The sequence below is a fragment of the Anolis sagrei genome, chromosome 5, assembly GCF_037176765.1.
Source record: "Anolis sagrei isolate rAnoSag1 chromosome 5, rAnoSag1.mat, whole genome shotgun sequence".
In the NCBI taxonomy this organism is placed as follows: Eukaryota; Metazoa; Chordata; class Lepidosauria; order Squamata; family Dactyloidae; genus Anolis; species Anolis sagrei.
Genome location: NC_090025.1, coordinates 110,790,690 through 110,813,456, shown reverse-complemented (window position 1 = coordinate 110,813,456; position 22,767 = coordinate 110,790,690). Strand labels below are relative to the sequence as shown.

The following is a 22,767-nucleotide window of genomic DNA, read 5'->3' as shown; positions in this document are numbered from 1 at the left end:
GCCTCACATACATAAAAACCTTACATAAAATAATAATAACACACAGCTATCAATTAAATCATAAAAATGCAATGACATTTAAACATTAAAACACGGAGTTAAAAACCTATTAATATAAATGTTAAAATCACACAATCCAACAATCCTAATCCAGGGCCGTTCCAAATATCAGTATCTATTGTACATGATCCTGATCATTCCTTGTATTGCTTACTGCCCATAAGCTTGGTCCCATAGCCAGGTTTTTACTTTTTTTCTGAAGGCCAAGAGAGAGGGTGCTGATCTATTTTCACTGGGGAGAGAGTTCCATAGCCAAGGAGCCACCATTGAGAAGGCCCTTTCTCTCATCCCTACCAGTCGCACCTCCCCGGACAATCTTAATCTCCGAGATGTTTCATAGAGGGAGATGCGTTTAGACAGGTAAACTGGGCCGGCTTTATAGGTTAAAGCCAGCACTTTCAATTTTGCTCAGTAGCAGACTGACAGCCAGTGGAGCTGGTGTAACGGGGGGCTGTGTACCCTGCTCTGGTGAGCAGTCTGGCTGCTGCCCGTTGGGCCAGTTGGAGCTTCTGAACAGTATTCAAAAGCAACCCCACGTACAGTGCTTTGCAGTAATCTATACAGGATGTAACCAGAGCATGGAGTACTGTGGCCAAGTCTCACATCCCAAGGTATCGGTGCAACTGGCACACAAGTTTTAATTGTGCAAAAGCTCTCCTGGTCACCGCCAAAAACTGGGGTTCCAGGCTCAGCGATGGATCCAGGATCACTCCCAAGCTGCTCCCAAGCTGCTCACCAGAGCAGGGTACACAGCCCCCCGTTACACCAGCTCCACTGGCTGTCCATTCCTATGGGCAAGAATTATTGGTATTCTTGTCCAAAAATTTCTCTAGGGCTACATGTTTCTAATGTTTGATTTAAGGGACACCTAAGCTACATTGGCCCCCTGGGTGGTGCAGTGGGTTAAACTGCTGAGCTGCTGAACTTGCTGACCAAAAAGTTAGTGGTTTGAATCCGAGGAGCAGGGTGAGCTCCTGCTGTTAGGCCCAGCTTCTGCTAATCTAGCATTTGAAAACATGCAAATGTGAGTAGATCAATAGGTACCGCTTCTGTGGGAGGGTAATGGCACTCCATGCAGTCATGCTCATCACATGACCTTGGAGGTGTTTATGGACAATGCCATCTCTCCGATTTAGAAATGGAGATGAGCACCATACCCCAGAGTCAGATATGACTAGGCTTAATGTCAGGGGAAACCTTTACCTTTAAGGTACATTGTTAAAATTAGCTACAGGATAGGCAATTGTGGAATCTACAGTATACCTTCATTACTATGCACATAGATGGGGACTCTTAAACATGTTAATAGTAGTTTAGCAACCTTTTATAGCAGAAGCAAGCTCCAGAAGCATTCTTCCTGTAACTTGTGAGATACATCTTTAGTAAACAAGTGGCTCATTAAACAATATTTCTGCATTTGTATTACTGTATAGTAACTGGGTAGAGTCCCCTGTGGCGCAGTGGGTTAAACCACTAAGCTGCTAAACTTGTTGACCGAAAGGTCGCAGATTTGAATCTAAGGAGTGGTATGAGCTTCTGCTGTCAGCCCCAACTTGTGCCAACCTTGCAGTTCAAAAACATGCAAATGTGAGTAGATCAATAGGTACCGCTTCAGCGGGAAGGTAATGGCGCTCCATGCAGTCATGCTGGCCACATGACCTTGGAGGTATCTATGGACAACACCGGCTCTTCAGCTTAGAAATAGAGATGAGCATCACCACCCCAGAGTTGGACACGACTGGACAATGTCAGGGGAAAACCTTTACCTGTACCTATAGTAACTGGAGTGTGATGGCTTTTCTTCACTTACAACTTTCTCCTCCTTTGGGGTGAAATATAAAGTTCGACTCTGACATAGCATTTACTATAAGCGTTTGCCTTGTTATTTAGATCAGCACTGTGACTGTGGCATGAGGAAGGGAAAAATAAATCATGTTGATGTTTCTTTAAATTTCTTACAAGTGAGATTTTGATATGGACAGTTGTATATTGTCTTCCTGTGACGGAGTAGATGCCCCGACCTTGAGCAGCTGCACTTTAATATTTTCCATGTGCATTATGACTGTGTCGCTGCTATTTCCCCCTGGCAATTTACTGGCTCCACAGCATATTCATTTTCTCCTCACAAACACATGCACACAGACACAAACACACCCTCTCCCTTGAAAAATGGGATTCAAACCGAGTGCCTTGCTCGCCTTTCGCTACCTGCTTGCATGCTGATTCATTGATGAGGACAAATGCCTGTGTGTAGAGTTGGGCTTGCAGACCCCGCCCCTGACTAAATGGTCTGTGAGGTTGCAGCAGTATCTGCTATAAGGAGAAAGCTGCTGGGGAAAGTGAACCTTTGCTGTCCTGGATCCAGTTGGACTACAAGTGTTCAGCACATCAGACAGCCTATCTGTGCCGTTAGAAGAGACCAGAGCGGGAGCATCCTGTTCAGCATCTCCTGCCTGTTCAGGATCCAACTTGCATTCTTTTCTTGGGGGTGAGATTCCTTTGAAGGTGGAAAGGAGAGGAAAAAATCTCACTCCCAACCACAAGTCCAGACAAATCTGCCTGCCTTTAACAAGGCTTCTGAAAAGAAGCAGTCAGTGATACAAACTGGGACAGAAGTTCTTGCCAGGAACTATTCACTTCTATTGGCAAAAGTGGTCTGACTCTCTTCGGAGGAGCACCTTAGTATATAAGATGAGTGGGTGTCGAAAACGGTGTAAACGGGAAATACTGAAATTTGCCCAGTATCTTCTCAGGCTAATCACAGGTTCGCTCCATACAGGTAATGATTATTTTTCCTTTATTTTTGAATGTAATATTGTAGCTGTCTCTATGCACTGTGTTTGCTGCACTTTCCGGTTTAGTGGGCAATTGTCATTGAGTAAAATGATAAGGATAAACAATATCACACATGTGTTTATGGAGCTGTAAATAGTGTCGGAACTGCAAATTGCGTTACATTATACTAAAATGTGTAATTACATTCAAATTGCAACAGTGCTGTTAAATATGTATAGGTACTACTTGGAGAGAGTTTTCCTTTTTTTTAAGAAAAATGTGGTCCATTATGTTTCCCTCTGTTGCTTGGCTTATTAAGGCAGACTTTAATATGTGAACAATGTTTGTGTTATCTTACTTGGCAAGGAGAGATGGTCTTGAAATATAAATCAAGTGATGGATGTTAACATGACATTAAAATTCTATCAGGGTGAGTTTTGAAAAGACTGGGTTTCAGAGTATTTGAAGTCTGTGAAATTCTGTAATCTCTCTCCTGACAGCGGAGCCCTTGAAACTGGCACGAGGGTTACAAGGGTGTGCACATGTACGTGTGTGTGTGTGTGTGTGCTTGTGTTGATTAATCATGGCTAAAATGGGAGAAAGTAAAAAAAATCTTCAAAGGTTTTTTTTAAAAAGAATCAGGGTTTCAGAAAATAGGGCAGCTATTCTAAATAAGACTTTGGAAAATATGCTTTCATCATTGGAATACGTATGCAATAAAGCACTTTTGTCAGATGATAAACAGCCTCGCTTATAGAGTGCAGTGGCATCTTCTAGGTGACATTAAAATCGAAAGTAATATTTTGGAATACTGTAATTTTCTCTCTCATTGTTATTGAGAACATCCGTTTGAGTTGTGTTTAAGGGTGAAATTTGGGAGATTTTTGTTTGTATTTGTGTACATATACAATGTATACTTATAATTGCACACCCATGCCCATGTTGTAGTATCATTGATCTCGTCAAAAATAAGGTGTGTTTACAACATGATAGATCTTTAAGTCAAATACCAAGATTCATTTACTACTACTACTATTACTACTATTATCATCATCATCTTTACTAGCCGTCCCCTGCCACACATTGCTATGGCCCAGTCTGGTGATCTGGAAAATAAAGTAACGAGAAAGTGTTGGTTTCTAATATATGTAATCTCTTTATGCTTTTGGGTTAACAGTATTTCTTGCTGTTTCTTTGTCAGTGCAGATGTGGAGATTGTCTGGTTTGCCTACTCTAGAACATGCAACATATAATTGTCCTTCTTTAGGGGTCCCTTTCAAATCTATGATACTATATCTCTCTCTGTGTATGAATCATATATATCTATCTATACCTATGGCTGGATGGCTCTTTGTCAGGAGGGTTTTGTTTACGTTTTCTTGCCCTGGTGAAGTGAGTTGGACTGGATGGCCTTAAGTATTTTCTGTTGGTCATGGGGGTTCAGTGTAGGAAGTTTGCCCGAATTCTGTCATTGGTGGGGTTCAGAATACTCTGATTGTAGGTGAACTATAAATCCCAGTAACTACAACTCCCAAATGTCAAGGTCTATTTCCCTCAAATTCCATCTGTGTGCATATTTGGGCATATGGAATATTCTTGCCAAGTTTGGTCCAGATCCATTATTGTTTGAGTCCACAGGGCTTTCTGGATGTAGGTGAACTACAACTTCCAAACTCAAGGTCAATGCCCACCAATCCCTTCCAGTATTTTCTGTTGGTCGTGTGAGTCCTGTGTGCCAAGTTTGGTTCAATTCCATCATTGGTGGAGTTCAGAATGCTCTTTGATTGTAGGTGAACTATAAATCCCAACAACTACAACTCCCAAATGACAAAATCAATTTTTGAGTGATGGTCACTCCTTGGGTTAGTAGGTGTCTTGTGGCCAAATTTGGTGGCAATTCATCCTGTGGTTTTTTGAGTTATGTTAATCCCACAAGCAAACATTACATTTTTATTTATATCTCACCTTTCTTCCCTTGGGGATTCATGGCAGCTAACTTTTATCCTCACTAAACAATTTAAAAAGAGCAATGCAAAAGGTATAAAACTAATTAAATAATAACAGTGTGGTTGAAACAGAATGCAATGGCACTCCATGCAGTCATGCTGGCCACATTACCTTGGAGGTTTCTAAGGACAATGCCGGCTCTTCGGTTTAGAAGTGAAGATGAGCACCAAGCCCCAGAGTCAGACATGACTGAACTTAATGTCAGGGGAAAACCTTTACCTTTACCTTTACCTTTACCTTAAAAAGAGAATTAAAATACAGCAAATGCATTAAAATGGCCTTTAAAATGTATATCCCCCCAATCCCACCCACTCTCCCCAGAGCCTCCCTTTACCCTTCCCCAAAAGCCTGTAGGCAGAGGAAGGACTTGACCAGTTTGCGGAAGGCCAGCAGGAATGGGCTATTCTGGTTTCTCTTGGAAAGGAGTTCCAAATAAATTGCATTTTAGTATCACTTCATTGTGTGTGCAAATAAAAAGTTGGCTAAAATCATATGAGTTTTGATATTTTTTGTCTTGGCTTTTGACAGTTTTAATTTTTTGTATGGAATGAGATATACTAGAGTATAAGTAAACATGCATTAAATGCCTGCCATTGTTGCTGATAAAATTACATTCTCATATTTTTCTAGGGTGTTATTAACCACAACAAAGATGCATATTTAGGTATGTCTCAAAGCGTCCATGGTCCTTCAGGCTGGAGCAATTGGAATTAGAACCAGCAATTTGCGTGCCTTTGACTGCTAGAGTCAGTCAATACTGCAGACTGAAGAGTTCCCAAGTCTGTGGTGTGATTCCAGAGTTCATGGCAGCACTACCCATGCAGGAGGCCCATTGATCTCTCTTGATGTATAGCCATTTTGTAAATTTATGGGTTAGACTTGTACTTTGTGGGGTTTTGATTGGTTGGCTGTCATCCTGACTTTTATTCTTCCAATCTCAGTTCCATGCCTATTGTTTTTCCCTCCAGCTCTCTACATTGTTTATGTGCTAAAAGTAAATGATGGATACAACCCAGTCTAATATTTTAAGTGCTGTTGATTGCAATAAAAAAGAACTAAACTTAGTTGTATTTCTTTCACTACAATAAAGGGGAATTTGAAAGTGCCTGATTTTGCTCAGCTTGAAGCTCTTAGATCAAACCTCCTCATGGTCTGGTTGTGAGGATTAAGGTTGAGGAAGTATGTGCCACCTTCTGCTGGGTGGAGTAAGAACAGCATCAATAATTATATACAGGTTGATTTTGGTATTGAAATATTTTCCATCTGCAAATTGTATTGGGTTCTGAAAAACCAATTAACTCAAAAAAATTGTCAGATGTTGCTAATGATGGACTCTTTCCCCTTGAAGATCAACCAACAAATCACAAGGTTCCTCTCTTAGCCCCAAATCCTTTTGTTAATCTTGCATAGAGTAAACCCATTGAATTTATGTGATTTACCTATTTGTTGACTCACCATTCAACAATTGATTGTATGGATTTACTTTTGTTGTTGCTGTTTGCCTTCAAGTTGTTTTCAAATTATGACAGTCCTAAAGTGTTCCTTAGGAAAACCTATCATGGGGTTTTATTCATTGGAAAGGGTGCCTTAGTCTTCATCTGAAGCTGAGAAAATGTGACTCACCCAGAAACTTTCCATAGCTAAGAAGAGATTTGAACCTTGGTCTCCAGAGGCATAGTTCAAAGCCTAAACCTGGGATCATACTGGCTCTCCATGTCTACTATACTCCTTGGTACTAAGGTAATTCCTAAGGTAAAGGTTTTCCCTTGACATTAAGTCTAGTCATGTCCAACTTGGAGGAGGTGGGGGGGTGTTCAAAGAACCAAAGAACCAGCATTGTCCATAGACACCTCCAAAGTCATGTGCATGGTGTGACTGCATGGAGTGCCATTACTTTCCCGCCGAAGTGGTACCTATTAATCTACTCACATTTGCATGTTTTTGAACTTCTAGATTGGCAGAAGCAGGGGCTAACAGTGGGGGCTCATTCCGCTCCCCAGATTCGAACCACTGACCTTTCAGTCAGTAAGTTCAGCAGTGCAGCGATTTAACCCGTTGCACCACCGGGGACTCCAGATAATGCCTACTTATCCTTTATTAATCAGTTTCTGTTTGAGCCTACAGTTTTACTCTGTCCAATATGTCTGAAATGAAATCTTACAATTGTTGTTGGATGACACCTTGCTTCCCCTAGCAAATAAAACTATTCATGAAGATTTGCTGTAGGCTTAACATTTGGGCAAGCCATCAGGTACCATTTTAACCTCTACCACTGAAAAAAATTCTGATTTTTTTTTTAATGACGAGAATTTGTAGATTCAGATGTGTCAGGTAAAATGTGCAGACAGTAATATGCTTAATCAATCCCAACGTGTAAAGAACCCAATATTAATCCTAAGATTTCACATGCTTGCCTTGGGCCTCATTTGCTAGAATGTTCACAGGGCACATAACATTTGTCCACATATAGTTTGGAAGTTACACACTTCTTCAAAAATCATGAATGAAGTGAATCTAGAAATGCACATTTTTTGGGGGGTGGTGGTGCATAAAACACAGCAGAAGTTCATTTAATAAATAGGAAAATATATTAATACACATGTTTTATAAGAAATGCATGTGCACTTTTGGGCAAAGAAGGGGATCAATCTCTTCTGATTTTATAAAAATGTAATGTAATCTAAATTGACAGAACCAAACACAGAACCAAATGTGGAACGAGGAAATAGAGGATGTGCAGGCATGCCTACTATAAATCTCTACTTCCCTATTAGTCAGATCATGGATCTGTGAAATCGTGGATCTGTGCTAGCATCTTCACACAACAGCTTTTATACACTTCTAGAAATGGCTAGTTTAATGGGACCTCATGGACCATCAAGCCCAACACTGCTCATTGTAGGACCTCCAACTAAAGCTTCCCCAACAGATAACTGTCCAGACCCTTTTAGATGATGTCCTGAGAGGAGACCCCACTAACATTGCCAAAGTGCTTTTGTTGTTCAGGTGTTCCTTCTAATGCTCAGTTGAAATATACTTTCCTGTAACCTAAAACCATTAGACATTGTTTTACCCTCTAGGGCAGCAAAGAGCAATCCTATCCAATCGTCTTTGTGGCAACCATTGAGATATTGAGAGTGTAATCATGTCACACCTGAAAGCAGTCAAAATGCCATATTCCTATTGAAAACCCAATTAACTTCGGTTCAGATAATCCATATCACTCAGAAATCCCTGCAGTAGTAATCATCTTGCCAAGAAATTGGCTTATAATTAACCAAAACTCCTGTTTGGCTAATGTCTTATTGCTGCCTCTTTACACAGCAGGGGACAATCCTATTCCTACAAAGAGCTACTAACTGCATTCTTTAATTTTGGCATAATTCCCACCCAGTAAGCCAGTAGGGATTTTGGGAGCAATAACTCATAAAAATTACTTTTTGTGAGTATAGCTGCTAGAATCTGTATTGACCATGTTGGGTGTGGATTCGGTGAGTTCTGTAAATCAAAAAGCCATGTTTGTAAACTCCAGGAATGCTGGTTCAGCATATAGTTTTCTCCATCTTCTAGTTCCTCTGTCTGTCCTCAAAAGGTACCCATGCCGGTTGACCAAAAAGAGGAAAACAGGAAGAAAGGAAGCGTCTGGATGGGACATTCTATTATTTGAATAGATGGCAACACTAGTTATTAGAGAAGTACATTTTATATGCTGTTCCTGAAATAAATTCTTGCAGATTAAAATTAGCACTCATCAAGAAGCTGCTTTAATTTTCAAAAAAAGAAATTGCAGGAACAGAAAAAAAACATATAACATGTGCCTAATCAGTTTGAAAACTCTGTGCTTACTCCTTCTCTGATAAGTTCCCATAGAAAACCCTTCTGAGTCCAGAGTGAATACTTCAATAACTGAACAAATATTAGTTAGTCATAATTACAGCATGCAGCCTTTAGAAAACTATTCATAAAGAAGCATACATTATGTATATAAGGAACATTTCAGCCACAGCAAAGCACTTTTAGAGAGCCAGCATGATGTAATGGTTTCAACCAGACCAGACCAGGGTTTGAATCCCTACTTAGGTATTAATCTGACACATTTGACCTCACCACCTCACCACACAGGGCTTTTATAATGTCTTAGGATGCTTCCACACCACTCCAGTGATGGATGGGCATGCTGCCCATCACACAATGGCACTGGACTTCAGGCGGAGGCCTCACCCACAACTGGAGTGGAAGCATCACTTGACATTTCTCTCATAACATGGGGAGGCTTCGGTGTGTGATGGGGGAAGTGTTGCCATGAGGGAGCGGCATGTGGGGTGACAGATTCACCCAGATGCCTTTCAATTCATTGGTGAAGCAGGATGCTTAATCCGGCTAATATGATAAGGTACTGATTGACCCTGGATAAGTCACATTCTCTCAGACTCAGAGGGAGGTAATGACAAACCCTTTCTAAAGAAATCTTACTTGATAGGTTCACCTTAGGGTCAATGTAAGCGGGAAATATCTTAGAGACACACAACAACAATAACACCATCACCACAACCACCAAAAACAACATTGCACTTTTAATCCCCATTGATTTCATTTTGGAAAATGTAAGCATGTGTTTCATTCTCTTGTCAAATCCAGTGTGATGTCAAAGTGTCTAATGGGTTTGGCTGAATTATATCTGCAAGATCTTGACTACATAGAAAAGCCACATCCCCTAAAACACCACAGCCTTTGACCTGTGGGGTTCCACAGGGCTCTATACTGTCCCCCATGCTGTTTAACATCTACATGAAGCCGCTGGGTGAGATCATCCGGAGTTTCGGGGTGCGGTGTCATCTGTACGCAGATGATGTCCAACTCTGTCACTCCTTCCCACCTACTACTAAGGAGGCTGTCGAGGTCCTGAACCGGTGCCTGGCCGCTGTAACGGTCTGGATGAGGGCGAACAAACTGAAATTAAATCCAGACAAGACAGAGGTACTCCTGGTCAGTCGCAAGGCCGAACAGGGTATAGGGTTACAGCCTGTGCTGGACGGGGTCGCACTCCCCTTGAAGGCGCAGGTTCGCAGCTTGGGTGTGACCCTGGATTCGTCGTTGAGCCTGGATCCCCAGGTTTCAGCGGTGACCAGGGGAGCATTTGCACAGCTTAGGCTCGTGCGCCAGCTGCACCCGTACCTCGGGAAGTCTGACTTGGCCACGGTGGTACACGCTCTGGTCACATCCCGCCTTGACTACTGCAACGCTCTCTATGTGGGGCTGCCCTTGAAGACGGCCCAGAAGCTTCAGCTAGTCCAGCGCGCGGCAGCCATGTTACTAACAGGAGCGGGACGCAGGGAGCACACAACGCCCTTGCTGTTCCAGCTCCACTGGCTGCCGATCTGCTACCGGGCCCAATTTAAGGTGCTGGTGTTGGCCTACAAAGCCCTAAACGGTTCCGGCCCAAAATACCTTTCTGACCGCATCTCGGCCTATGAGCCCACGAGGGCCTTGAGATCGTCTGGGGAGGCCCTTCTCTCGATCCCGCCTGCCTCACAGGCACGTCTGGCGGGGACGAGGGATAGGGCCTTCTCGGTGGTGGCCCCCCAGCTGTGGAACGCCCTCCCTGTAGACATCAGACAGGCGCCCTCCCTTATGTCATTCCGCAGGAGCCTAAAGACATGGTTATTCGAGAAGGCGTTTAACTAAGTGCTACACCATTTGGCAATGACGACTGGAACGGAATACGGATTACGAGATTGGTTTGTGATTCTGCGATGAGACGGCGCGGATGAGTTAGTGTAATTATATGATTGTTGTATTATTGATAGTTATGTTGTTATGTTGATATTTCGTTGTGTTATTGCTTTATTGTAAATTGTGTTTTTATATGTTGTACACCGCCGTGAGTCGCCCTAGGGCTGAGAACGGCGGTCAACAAATGAAGTAAATAAATAAATAAATAAATAAATAAATAAAACTAAAGGTATATGAAGATCTTGAGTCCATTTTGATTTTTAAAAAGAAACCTAATATGGACCCTTCTTTAGAACTATAACTGTAATGACTGCAGGGCATGTGTGGGAATTCTGGGTGGAAAGGAATAGTTGTGTGAGTGGAGACTTGAAGTCCTGAAGCCCTACAAGAAAATACAGAACCAGGGAAGGTAAAGAGAACAAAATATCATGTGACCTTGAACAGGAATTAGGAATTAGGCTTATATATAGTAGAGAGCCAGTTTGGATGAAACAAGCTGAACAGTAAAAAATAAATAAAAATACTGCACTTTTGTCAGCACAGAGAAGTATCATGGAATATTTTCTCTTATTTATTTATTTATTTATTTTCTATATTTATACCCCGCCCTTCTCACCCCTGGGGGGGACGGACTCAGGGCGGCCTCACAACAAGCACCATACGGTGCCATCATAAACATAAAACTTTCAATAAATACATTAAAACATTAAAACAGTTAATTAAAACAATTGATTAAACACACCAGTTAAAAACCATAAAAACAGTTAAAAACTCTTCATATCACCTTTCAGTCATTAATTCCTTACATACAATAAATTTGATAAACACAAGCGGAAGGAATGGAAACCATACAAACTTGTCATTTCTGGTTGGTGTAGTCCTCAGTATCTCTCAATTCAGTGAGACATTAGAAAGGTAATGCAGATATAGATACAGCTTTATATATGTAAACCTGCCATGAAGTCAGAAATCCTGGACTGAAGTGAGTACAGGTTTGTGTTATCCTTTCAAGAATTCTAAAATCCAAAATGCTTCAAAATCAGAAATCATCAAAATGAGTGTCCTACCCCATCCCATGATCTACAACTACTTCCTGCAGAGCTCCATTGTAAAAGTAAAGAGGAACTGGCACATGCTGCTACTGTGGTTCGATGTACACAAATTTGCTTAGTGCACAAAATTATTAAAAATGTTGGCTATGAAATACCCATTAACTAATGGTATAATCAGATATTTATGAAAAATGACTTGGGTCATGTCTCCACAATATGTCATTATGTATGAGCCATGTATGCAAATAGAAGTATTTTAAAATCCAAAAAGGTCAAAAATCCAAAACACTTCTGATCCTAAGCATTTTGGATAAGGGATGCTCAGCCTGTATGAGTGTGAGGATCTTTTCCTCTGTATATGTGTAAAATTTCTAAATGCCTGTATTTTAAGATGGACAAAGAATACATACTACTGCTTTCTGTGTTTACACTGAAAAAGGAAGGAATGGGATGGAAAGGGGCTTTGGCTATTTCTTTTTCCCTCGCTTTTTAACATTCCTTTCCATCAGCATTACTCTTAAATCTTTTTTTTTATTTCTGTGTTGGCAAGAGTATTATTAAATAAATTTTATCCACTAATTGAAGAAATTGCTTTCCATAAGCTGAACAAGGGGTTACAACATTTTAATGTCTGTAGTTATTCTATTTTTTTCAGTTCTTCTTCTTGACATGGAGGTTATATAAAATAGAATTCAAGAGCAATTAGATAAAGTGTTTCAGGTAATTAACTTGGCTAGGTGCTTAAAAAATTGCTACGAAAAACTAAAAAGAATTGACAAAAATAATTCCTTTGGTTTTTAATCACTGACTGCAAAGAAAATGAAAACTCTGTTGTTTTAAGTGATTGGCACCTCTTGTTTCCTCCCAATGATGTTGAAAAATAATGTTTTCTTATTTCTGTGTCAGTTGCTAGGAATTTCCACAGCTTGGTTTAATATGTGTTTCTCGATGTCTGTTTATCAGGGCAGGCACTCTGCAGACTGACAGGATGTATAAATGATTGATTTAGTAATGGCAAAAGTGAGCAACTGACAGTGTAAGGAATATTGACATTGTGTGAGTTGTTCATATCATATATTAGAGATTTGTGATTTCCGCCCTCTTCTCTGACAGCATCTCTCCTGACTCTGTTCATTACCCTGGTATCATTTATTTAATAACTTCATGAATTTCTCCCTTGCTCTTCCTGTGCCAACAAACACCGCTGCTGTTTGTGATAAAGAACTATGATTGTGAGGCATACATTACTGAAAGATCTAAACAGCAAAGTCTCGCTTATCCAGCCTTCGCTCATCCAACATTCTGCATTATCCAATGTAGTCTGCTTCACGCCAGATCCACAGCTGTGATGTTTTGGTGCTAAATTCTTAAATACAGTAATTACTACATAAAGCTACCATGTATTGAACTGCTTTTCTCTCTCGATTTGCTGTAAAGCATGATGTTTTGGTGCTTAATTTGTAAAATCATAACCTAATTTGACGTTTGATAGGCTTTTCCTTAATCCCTCCTTATTATCCAACATTTTTGCTTATCCAATGTTCTTCCAGCCTGTTTATGTTGGATAAGCAAGACTCTACTGTACTTGTAACTTTAGTCACTGTGGATATACAGTATATTTCCTGCAATACAAGAGGCAATGTGTCTGTGTGTATTGCTGGGAAGCATTAGTATGCATGAAAGAGAGAATGGATGAGGAAAGAGAGAGAAAATATGGTTGTGCTTGAACCCTACTGGATAGTTTTCTGTTGGCAAGTAGCTGTTAACAGTATAAACAGAATGCTGGACCTGAAAGCAGGCCAAAGCCTTACTCCTCCATCACTTCCAGCCATCCCATTCTAAGCCTAGTGCATTGAGCTCCAGTGTCATATATAGTGTTTGACATCCCCAGTAAGAATATATATATATATATATATATATATATATATATATATATATAGTTCAGAAGGAATATTCCGTGATAGCTTATGTACATTAGCTGACTTTATCATATACACAGAGCCCCCGGTGGCTCAGTGGGTTAAGCCACTGAGCTGCTAAGCTTGTTGACTGAAAGGTCGCAGGTTCGAATCCAGGGAGCGGTGTAAGTTTCCACTGTCAGTCCCAGCTTCTGCCAACTTAGCAGTTCAAAAACATGCAAATGTGAGTAGATCAGTAGGTACTGCTCCATGCAGTCATGCTGGCCACATGACTTTGGAGGTATCTACGGACAATGCCGGCTCTTGGGTTTAGAAATGGAGATGAGCACCACATCCTGGAGTCAGACACGACTAGACTTAATGTCAGGGGACAACCTTTACCTTTACCTATCATGCACATTATACCCTGTCTCTGCTGTGGTCATTCTCTCAGTGAGGACAGGAATGTGTCCTCTCCCCCCCCCCCCATCCTCCCTCCCTCCGGATTGAATCTTCATTGATAAACAAGATCAATAATTGGTGAGATGCATAGAATAGAGCTAAACACAGAAGATTTGACAAAAGAGAGTTTACTATGGGAATAGTGGGGGCAGCTTAAAAGGAGACTTTAGAGTCACTGTCAGCAGTTGCATCTGTGAAACCTTCTGTTATCAAGCTAAAGAAACCTTTAGCTTGATAACAGAAAATGCATGCTTTTGTCATAAACTCAGATAGAGGGAAATGAGCCCAGAATCCTATGGAAAAACTATCTCTCACCAAGCTACCGAGATAGCTGTGCTGCAAAAGGAGACCTTATCAGAGAGGAGACGACAAGACATAGCAGCCTGTTGTCCCACAAAGGGAGGAGGAAGGAGAAGTCTGTGAAAGCTCCAGAAACGGACACATGAAGAAATTTGTTTCCCAGTTGTTGTTGTTTTTTGCTTAGACTGCTAGAGACAGTTAAATCTCTTGTTTTCCTTCTTGCATGCAAAGCAGGAGGAAATGCAAAATGTTTTCTTCCTGTTAAACAGATTTCAGTACCACCACCCACAAATTCAATGAAGATTTATGGCAAATGCATTTTGTGCATATTTTGCCCAGAATATATTGTATTCATAATCCCCCCCCCCCCCATCCAATCCAGGGAATGAGTGCTGGTATTTTTGTGCACATGCTGTGATGAAAATCTCATGACAGTTGGCTCCCCTCTTTCTTTTGATAAGGTATCTCTCAGAGTTGAAACCAGGGGTGTAAATCTCCTCCTCATGTAAGAATGAATAATTTCAGGCGTTTTTCCCCACAGTTCCACAACAGGATCAAGATTTCTGTGCAGTTTTTCAAGTACCACTTACTCCTCTGGACTCTTTTCTGTGTAAAAAACATATTATTGTCAGAAAGCAATTTTCCTGTGCTAAAAAGAATATTGAATACTGATTCCTGTACTAAAAATATTGTTTTATGCAACAGAAACATGTTTGTGTGTGTAGAAATTTGTATATTTGCTCAATTTGTGTAAGTTTGCTCAAATTGCACAAATGTACACACATATATTAATTTATATCCAGAAAGTGTGGGGTCATATTGAATTTAGTAATAAATAGTCCACTTATCAGTGCATTTCTAAGTACCATAAGGGTGTATCTCAGGCATGGGCAAACTTTGGCCTTCCAGGTGTTTTGAACATCAACTCCTACAATTCCTAACAGCCTGGCTATAACAACTCTGTTGAGCACACCCTCACATATTTGCCTATCTGTCCCCTCTTTTCTTTCAACCTCCTAGCTTTAGCTGCTTCACCTTCTCACTCTTACAACACTGTTGCAGAGTTAGTCTGGCACTAGCATTATCATCAACTTATATACATTGGGTTCATATTCATAATGCTACTATGATTAAAAGCAATAGAGATATATATTGATTAATGGTCCATGGCCTCACCCTTACTACATGGTTGCAACAAGAGCGATGGGTCTCGCGAAACCTTCTTATAGTGCAGAGGTTTTCTGTGGGTGAGCAGATGGCAACTACTGAATGGCATGTGTTCTGTTATCAGAAACTAGAGCTGATGTGGTCTATCTAATGCAATTTTCTCAATCAGCACCCCAAATAACAAAACCAAATCTAAAGTTGACCAAAAACTGATTTGTAACCCTTTTGATACTAATGTTGGAGAGCGGTCCCTGGTCAAAGTGGTCCTTGTTCAAGTGGTCCTTGGTCAAAACAAGGTTAGGAACCACTGATATAACCACTCTGTTGAGCACACCCTCACATATTTGCCTATCTGCTCCCTTGTTTCTTTCAACCTCCTAGCTTTAGCTTCTTCACCTTCTCACTCTTCCAGCACTGTTGCAGAGTTAGTCTGGCACTAGTATTATCATCAACTTACATACATTTGGGTTCATATTCATAATGCTACTATGATTAAAAGCAATAGAGATATATATTGATTAATGAATCTGCTGCCTTAATCATGCCAGTACTCTTGTGCCTGGCAAGAGAAGAACTGACCTCAAAGGTGCCATATTAATGTTCTTTCCTCCATGGAATCCAACAAAATGTCAAATTGTATAGATATATAAATGCCAGTGTATAACCTTTGTCCTGATTTGTGTAGGAAGCTTGCAACACTCTAAAGAAGTTTTGATATTATATCACAGTGTCTTAATTAACCCAGTGACATTTTACTCTAAATGCATTGTCCAAGCAGCCATTGCTCCATTATTTATGTTAGAACTAATAATAATAATAATAATAATAATAATAATCCAAAACATTCTATAAAATACACACAATAAAACATATTTTTCCAAAATGAAAAATGAAAAATTAAAATACACAGAACAAAGATTAAAAACAAGACACAAGTTTAAAATCCGTGATCAAAATTGGCTGGGTAGTCCTGTTTTCAATTGCATTTTTAATTCCGATGACTGTTGTAGCTGTTGGAGCACTTCTGGCAGGTCATTCCACAGTCTTGGAATGGACAATAAAAAGGTTCTTCTTTGAGTCACAGTCTCCAGGCAGGTTCTGGCTAGATGGAGTACCCCCCCCCCCGAGGACCTAAGTCCTCGTGGATTGTATGGAAGAAGGTGAACCTGTAGGTAACCTGGGCCCAAACCATGTAGGACTTTAAAAGTCAAGACCAACACTTTCTGCTTTGCCCAGAAACTAATTGGCAGCCAGTGGAGTGTCTTTAGTATGGGTGTAATATGCTCGCTACTGGGTGGTATTGGAGGCTTTGACTAGTGCAGTGGTTCTCAACCTTCCTAATGCCATGACCCCTTAATACAGTTCCTCCTGTTGTGGTGACCCCCCCAATCATATTTTTTTCATTGTTACTTCATAATTGTAATTTTGCTAGTATTATGAATCGTAATGTAAATATCTGGTATGCAGGATGTATTGTCATTCACATGACCAAATTTGGCACAAATACTCGATATGCCCAAATTTGAATGCTGGTGAGGTTGGAGATGGGTTGATTTTGTCTTTTGGGAGTTGTAGTTGCTGGAATTTATAATTAACCTACTACCAAAGAGCATGCTGAACTCCATCAACGATTGAAGTAAAGCAAACTTGGCACACAGAGCTCCATGACCAAGAGAAAATACTGGAAGGGTTTGGTGGTCATTGACCTTGAGTTTGGGAGTTGTAGTTCACCTACATCCATAGAGTACTGTAGACTCAAACATTGATTGATCAGGACTAAACTTGGCACAAACGCTCAATATTGCCCACATTTGAACACTGGTGGAGTTTGGGGAAAATAGACCTTGACATTTGGGAGTTGTAGTTGCTGGGCTTTGTAGTTCACCTACAATCAAAGAGCATTCTGAGCTCCACCAAGAATAGAATTGGGCCAACCTCCCACACAAAACCCACATGACCAACAGAAAATATTGTGTTTTCTGATTGTCTTTGGTGACTCCTCTGACACTCCCTTGCAACCCCCCATGGGTCCCAACCCCCAGTTTGAGAAATGCTAATCTAGTGAAATATACATATTTGTTGCACAAATAATTGACTATCTTTAGGCACCAAAATAAGCCTATCAGGAAATGTGACACACATTTGGAAGTGTTTTACCAGGCAAAATTATTTGAGAATTTTCTAGGGAAACCAAAAGAGTTTTGAAAAAATAGCGAAATACATAAGAAGGCTTTCATGAATCCCTAGAAGTGAGATATTCTGATATTTGGAAAAGAAACTGTAGTATTGGCACAGTTACTGAACATAAGGTACATCCGATTTTGGCTGCAACATGTTTCTCCTTTCATCTCATGAAGCAGACTCTGGTACAGCCTGCATCTCAACTCAAATACAGCTTTTCATCTTCTCTGTGCCTTATAAAATGTAAACATCATCTAAAATCATCCCCAGGGGATTAAGGATGAGGAAGTGATCTTTTGATATCAATCAGTGTAACTAGCAGTGCATTGCACTTAGGTATTATTACTTGTGGCAGACCCAATTTTAAAAGAAAATAAAAGAGCAAAGCCTGTAGATAAAATAAATGTTGTATTTCGTATTACAAGACCACACAAATCATATGGTTTAATTTCTTAACATGGCATATAACAGTTGGTTAGCTTCTGCAAAATTTGTTCTTGGATGCTGTGGGTTTTCTTGTTTTATCTTATCAAACTTAAATTGGTTATTATGATCTTTGTGTACTTGATTTTCATCTGGCAAGCAATTGAAATATAGTTCATGCTAGGCACACAATATGGCAGTACTGGAACCCAGCAACTACTATATCTTTGTTGCCCATTTTGTTTGATACAAATAAACTTCCCATCTGAATTCCTTTGTGTGAGACGGTGTTGTTGGTGGTGGTGGTGATGGTGTTGTTGAAATTTGTACCCTGCCTTTCTCCCAAGGTGGATTACTACAATATAAACCAATATTAAATTAAAAATTCTATTATAACAAATTTGAAAAAGAATTAAATGCCAGTGTTACTAAAAGCATGTCTAAAACAAGTAAACGTATTTAGAACATATAATACAAATAAATTAAAAATAATCTATAGCATACCACATCACATATACTACTATTAACACAATTCATATCTCAACAAGTTGCCAAAATAAAAAAGTGGAAAAAGAGCAGGGAGGGGTCTCACTGGACCTTCTATTAAAGAGCGCTCATAAGCTGGGAGCAGCCAGAGGGAAGACAACATAGATTAAAAAAAATATGGATCAAAAACCCAATCCTGTTTAAACATCACTAATTTAAAACAGTATAAAAGAACCTAAAACATAATAATAAAAGCATCTAAAACATAACCAAAAGTTTGGCTGTGCATAAAAGCCATTTATGCCTTGTATGTCATATTATTTTGTAAGATCTGTACATACAAGGCAATATTTAGAAACACGAAGAGCGCCCACGCTCTAACAATGCAGGAAAAAGGAACTCCTAAATTTTCCCATTGGCGCGATTCAATTACTTAACAAAAAGTAATGAAAAATTGTTATAGTTATGATATGGACCCCTTATAATATTTTAGAAACACGGTAGAAATGATTCACCACCTCCTCTAATTTAGTAATAAATATTAGGCTTGTGCATTTTGACTGGACCTTGATCCATTTCTGCTACTCAAATTCCAGGGTCCATTTTAATGCACCTCCTGAAAATGGCTTGCCAAATAGCCATTTTCGGTCTGCAACCAAAAAAATGTGGCTCGATCCAGCCCAATGGCAGCAATAGGGAGGCTTTACAGGCTCTCCCCCCATCATTTTCAGAGCTATCGGGATGAAAATGGCCACACTTGGGGGACATATCTACCATTGCTGGCCCATCAACGTTTGGGTTACCCCTACTTTATAGGATTTTTTTTCTTTCTAGAAACGATACCTCTTTTTAAAAATTCCCCAAAAGGTATCTCCTGTTGGCCCCACCCTGTAACTTCTCCAGGATCAGCAGCAGGGCACCATTCCTTCCTGCCAAATGTCAAAGATACACTTCCCCAACAGCCAAATGATGATGATGATTAATTGAAATTAAGAAGGCAGAGAGATTGCAAATGATAGGTTTGGTCTAAGGCAGGTAGAACTTTTGTCTTTGTTTCTTTGTTGGAACAAACTTTTGGAAGAGTATTATATTAACAATGCTAAACTTTTATCATTTTGATTATTATTAATTGAAATTAAGAAGCCATGAGTGGAGATGGTTTTACTTAGAGAAGGTTATGGAGCATGACAAAAACAGGAATGAAGGTTGCAAAGTTAGCATGTTCTTCTTCATGTTCTCCCTCATTATTTGAATTATTTCAATTCCTGAATAGGATTTAGATGAGTAACTAATACTGTCTGCACAAATGTAATCCAGCAAATCTCTGAAGACTAGTTGGGGAAAATAGAAAATTAATGCACCATAGCACTGGGATGAAGGACATAGAACAGTAATATCTGTTTGTTCTTTTCGGATACAGTGATTTAACGTGAAGAAATTTCATGAGACATAGAGCTTTAGCCATTTCTGTTATATTCCCATCTCAACATTATGAAGATAATATTTTAGTAAACACATTGTCTGTATTTTAAGACTTTTATTCAATACAGAGCAGCAAATCTGAGTGGAAACGCCGATGTGGGCCTTTTTTTTCAAAGCTCATAAAATAATCAGTGCAGTCCATTGTGGGCCTCTAATTGAATTGTATGTATTGTTGCTTACAAGAAATCTAGAAATGAGTTATTAAATTAAACAGCTATTGTGTGTGCAGTAATATTCCATGGCAATTACTCAGTTGACATCATATTGAGGCCATTTCGAAATAATGGATTCTTTCTCTGTTTTATTGTGTGCATGAGTTCTCAGCTATTGAATCTAGCAAAAAAACAAAAACAAACAACAACTCATTTTCACTAACTGATATATCATCTGTACAAAATGGACAAATATATCAGTTTTTTTTCTATCTGACAGTGAATTTAGCAAATTGTGGTAAATTGTGATTAATGAATAATAGTAATTAATTGCTAACTTATCCCTATCTTATATGAATTCACAGGATTATGAACATAAAGAAATAGAGTTCTCACTGAAATTGCTGATAAGGTTTAAGTCTCCATTTTCCAGAAATCCAAAATACTCTAAAAACCAAAACGTTTTACTGCTGCTGCTTCCACCTTTGAGGAAAAGAAGCTAGTTACATATCCAACATCTGCTGAGTTTTGCTAAAGAAATTCTCCAGCACCATCAGTAAATTGATGGAGGAAAGGGGAATGTGGAGGATTATGGGACTTGTAAGAAAGTTCCTTTAAGAAAGAGCCATCAGGTTCAGGAAAGGCCCAAATGCATCTGGCTGCTCCAAGCTTAAGGAATTTTGTAAAGATTTCTCTTTGCACAGTTTCCAGATAGCCTGCCCCACTAAATGCCACCGTTGACTCAGTTGCAAAACTGAATTGAAAGTTTCTGAGGAGAGTTCTTCATGTACATGGTCTGTGGGCAATATGTAGACTATTCTAGGAAGCCATGTCCTATTCTGACTACGATCCTACCAGTGAGTAGTTAGGAGCAGTTCCCATGATGCTACAGATTGGGTACCCCTTATCCAAGATTCTGAAACCCAAAATACCTCAAAATCCAAAATTGTCCACACAGATGTCTAAGGACCTCATTACATTGAAATCCCTAATGTGGGCAACAGTGGGCGAATTTTCCAGACAGTGTGGCAAAGCCATGGGGCAGCTGGGGAAACCAGCATCCTATGTCATGCATTGCCGCCTTCCCCATCACACAGGGGAAGCATCGCTACCTGGCTTCCCGCAGGTGCTGGCCATGTTGTAGGCTATGGGAACATGGTAGCCAATGCTTCCAGGACAGAGCCAGGATGGAGGCCCACTGAAGGTAGCCCTGCATCATGTTAAGGGCTCTGGTGGGCTCCATTCTGGAAACATCCTAGGATGGAGTCATAAAATAGTGACACAATTGGTTTCTACTGGTTCAATGTATTCATATTTTCTTTCATGCACAAAATTATTTAAAATATTATATAACACTATCTTCAGGGTATATAATATAAGGGGTATATGAAACATAAATGAATTTCATCTTTAAACTCGGGTCCTATCTCCAAGATATCTCATTATGTATATGTAAGTATTCCAACATTTGAAAAAATCCCCAAATATTTTTGGTTTTGGATAAGGCATGCTCAACCTGTATAATGCATCATGCATCAGTCCCCTGCTCTACAACACTGGAAAAGAATAAAGTCATTGGTCTAGACATGAGGTCCATAGAGGGAGTGCAAGATTATGAATAAGCACTTCCTCAGGGGAATGTTGTCACTGCGAGAGCAAATATCTGTTTATAAGGAAATCTCAGACTTGAGGCCAATGCCTTAGCCTTGAATAAGGCTTCTTGTAGTGGCGGCAGCAGGGTATCTGCTGAGAGTTAAGGTTGACTTTGCTTTCATTTGTCTACTAGTTGTGATGAGTGACCCTGGACTGCACTAGGTTATGCTTTCCTTCATCTTTTTTTTTTTATCTTTGATGGATTTCATTTTTCTATTGTTCGACCTAGGTTTTCAGTAACTACATTCCAAACTATTGCCTGGAAGGAGGTGACTCTACTTTATTGCTTTCATTGATGTTATCTTGGTTTGCCCATTTGAAATAACACAAAATAGTAACACCAAAGACCACCCCTGGGGATCAGTGGTCTGGACTCTTCCAGCCCAGTATAATCAAGATTCCCCAATGCTAATCACATAAGAGAAACATCAATCTTGCTCCAGATTGCTAAAGAGAAGCTTTATTTCTGGCAAGCCCATACTAGTATAGATGAATCCCAGATTATTGTCATTAGTAATAACTGCTGAGATTCTCCAGAGAAGCAAATAATGTGATTTTCCACAGCATATTAAAATTGCAACAGAATAAACCTACAAATTATTTTCTTGATCATTGGGTTCATCCATCTGAGGCTTTATCTCTCAACCCATATATCATCCAGTGGGTTTGTTTAATTTCAAAAGGGAATAAATGGTACATTAGCCGCACACACTACTGTGTGTGTTCTCTCTTTCTTTGTAATAAATTTCAAGTGTATAGAAGGATCATGTTCTAACTAATTCTTCATTTTAGAACTTCAGCAATAAATGCCTTTCTAGGTCATCCTGTGTAGCTTCCTATGCTTGTGCCCGTCTTCAGTGAAACAGAATCTTACATGACGTACAAGCATATCCACTTAAGGCTCAATGCAGCAAAAGGTCTAAATTCTTCATTTCT

General features: G+C 39.8%; 1 protein-coding gene across 3 annotated transcripts in view; it reads left to right on the top strand.

Annotated features, from left to right (window-relative positions):
- The window catches only part of KCNIP4 (potassium voltage-gated channel interacting protein 4), a 389,707-nt gene that overhangs the window by 98,506 nt on the left and 268,434 nt on the right, over positions 1–22,767 (top strand). Inside the window, exon 1 of one of the 3 annotated variants that reach the window (XM_060777888.2) lies at positions 2,102–2,839. The exons of the other annotated variants lie outside the window; for them this stretch is intronic. Within the exon in view, the coding sequence (XP_060633871.2) occupies positions 2,752–2,839 (88 nt within the window). The 5' untranslated portion in view covers positions 2,102–2,751. Of the gene's footprint in view, positions 1–2,101; positions 2,840–22,767 lie in introns of those variants that run through there. 3 annotated transcript variants of the gene reach the window in all.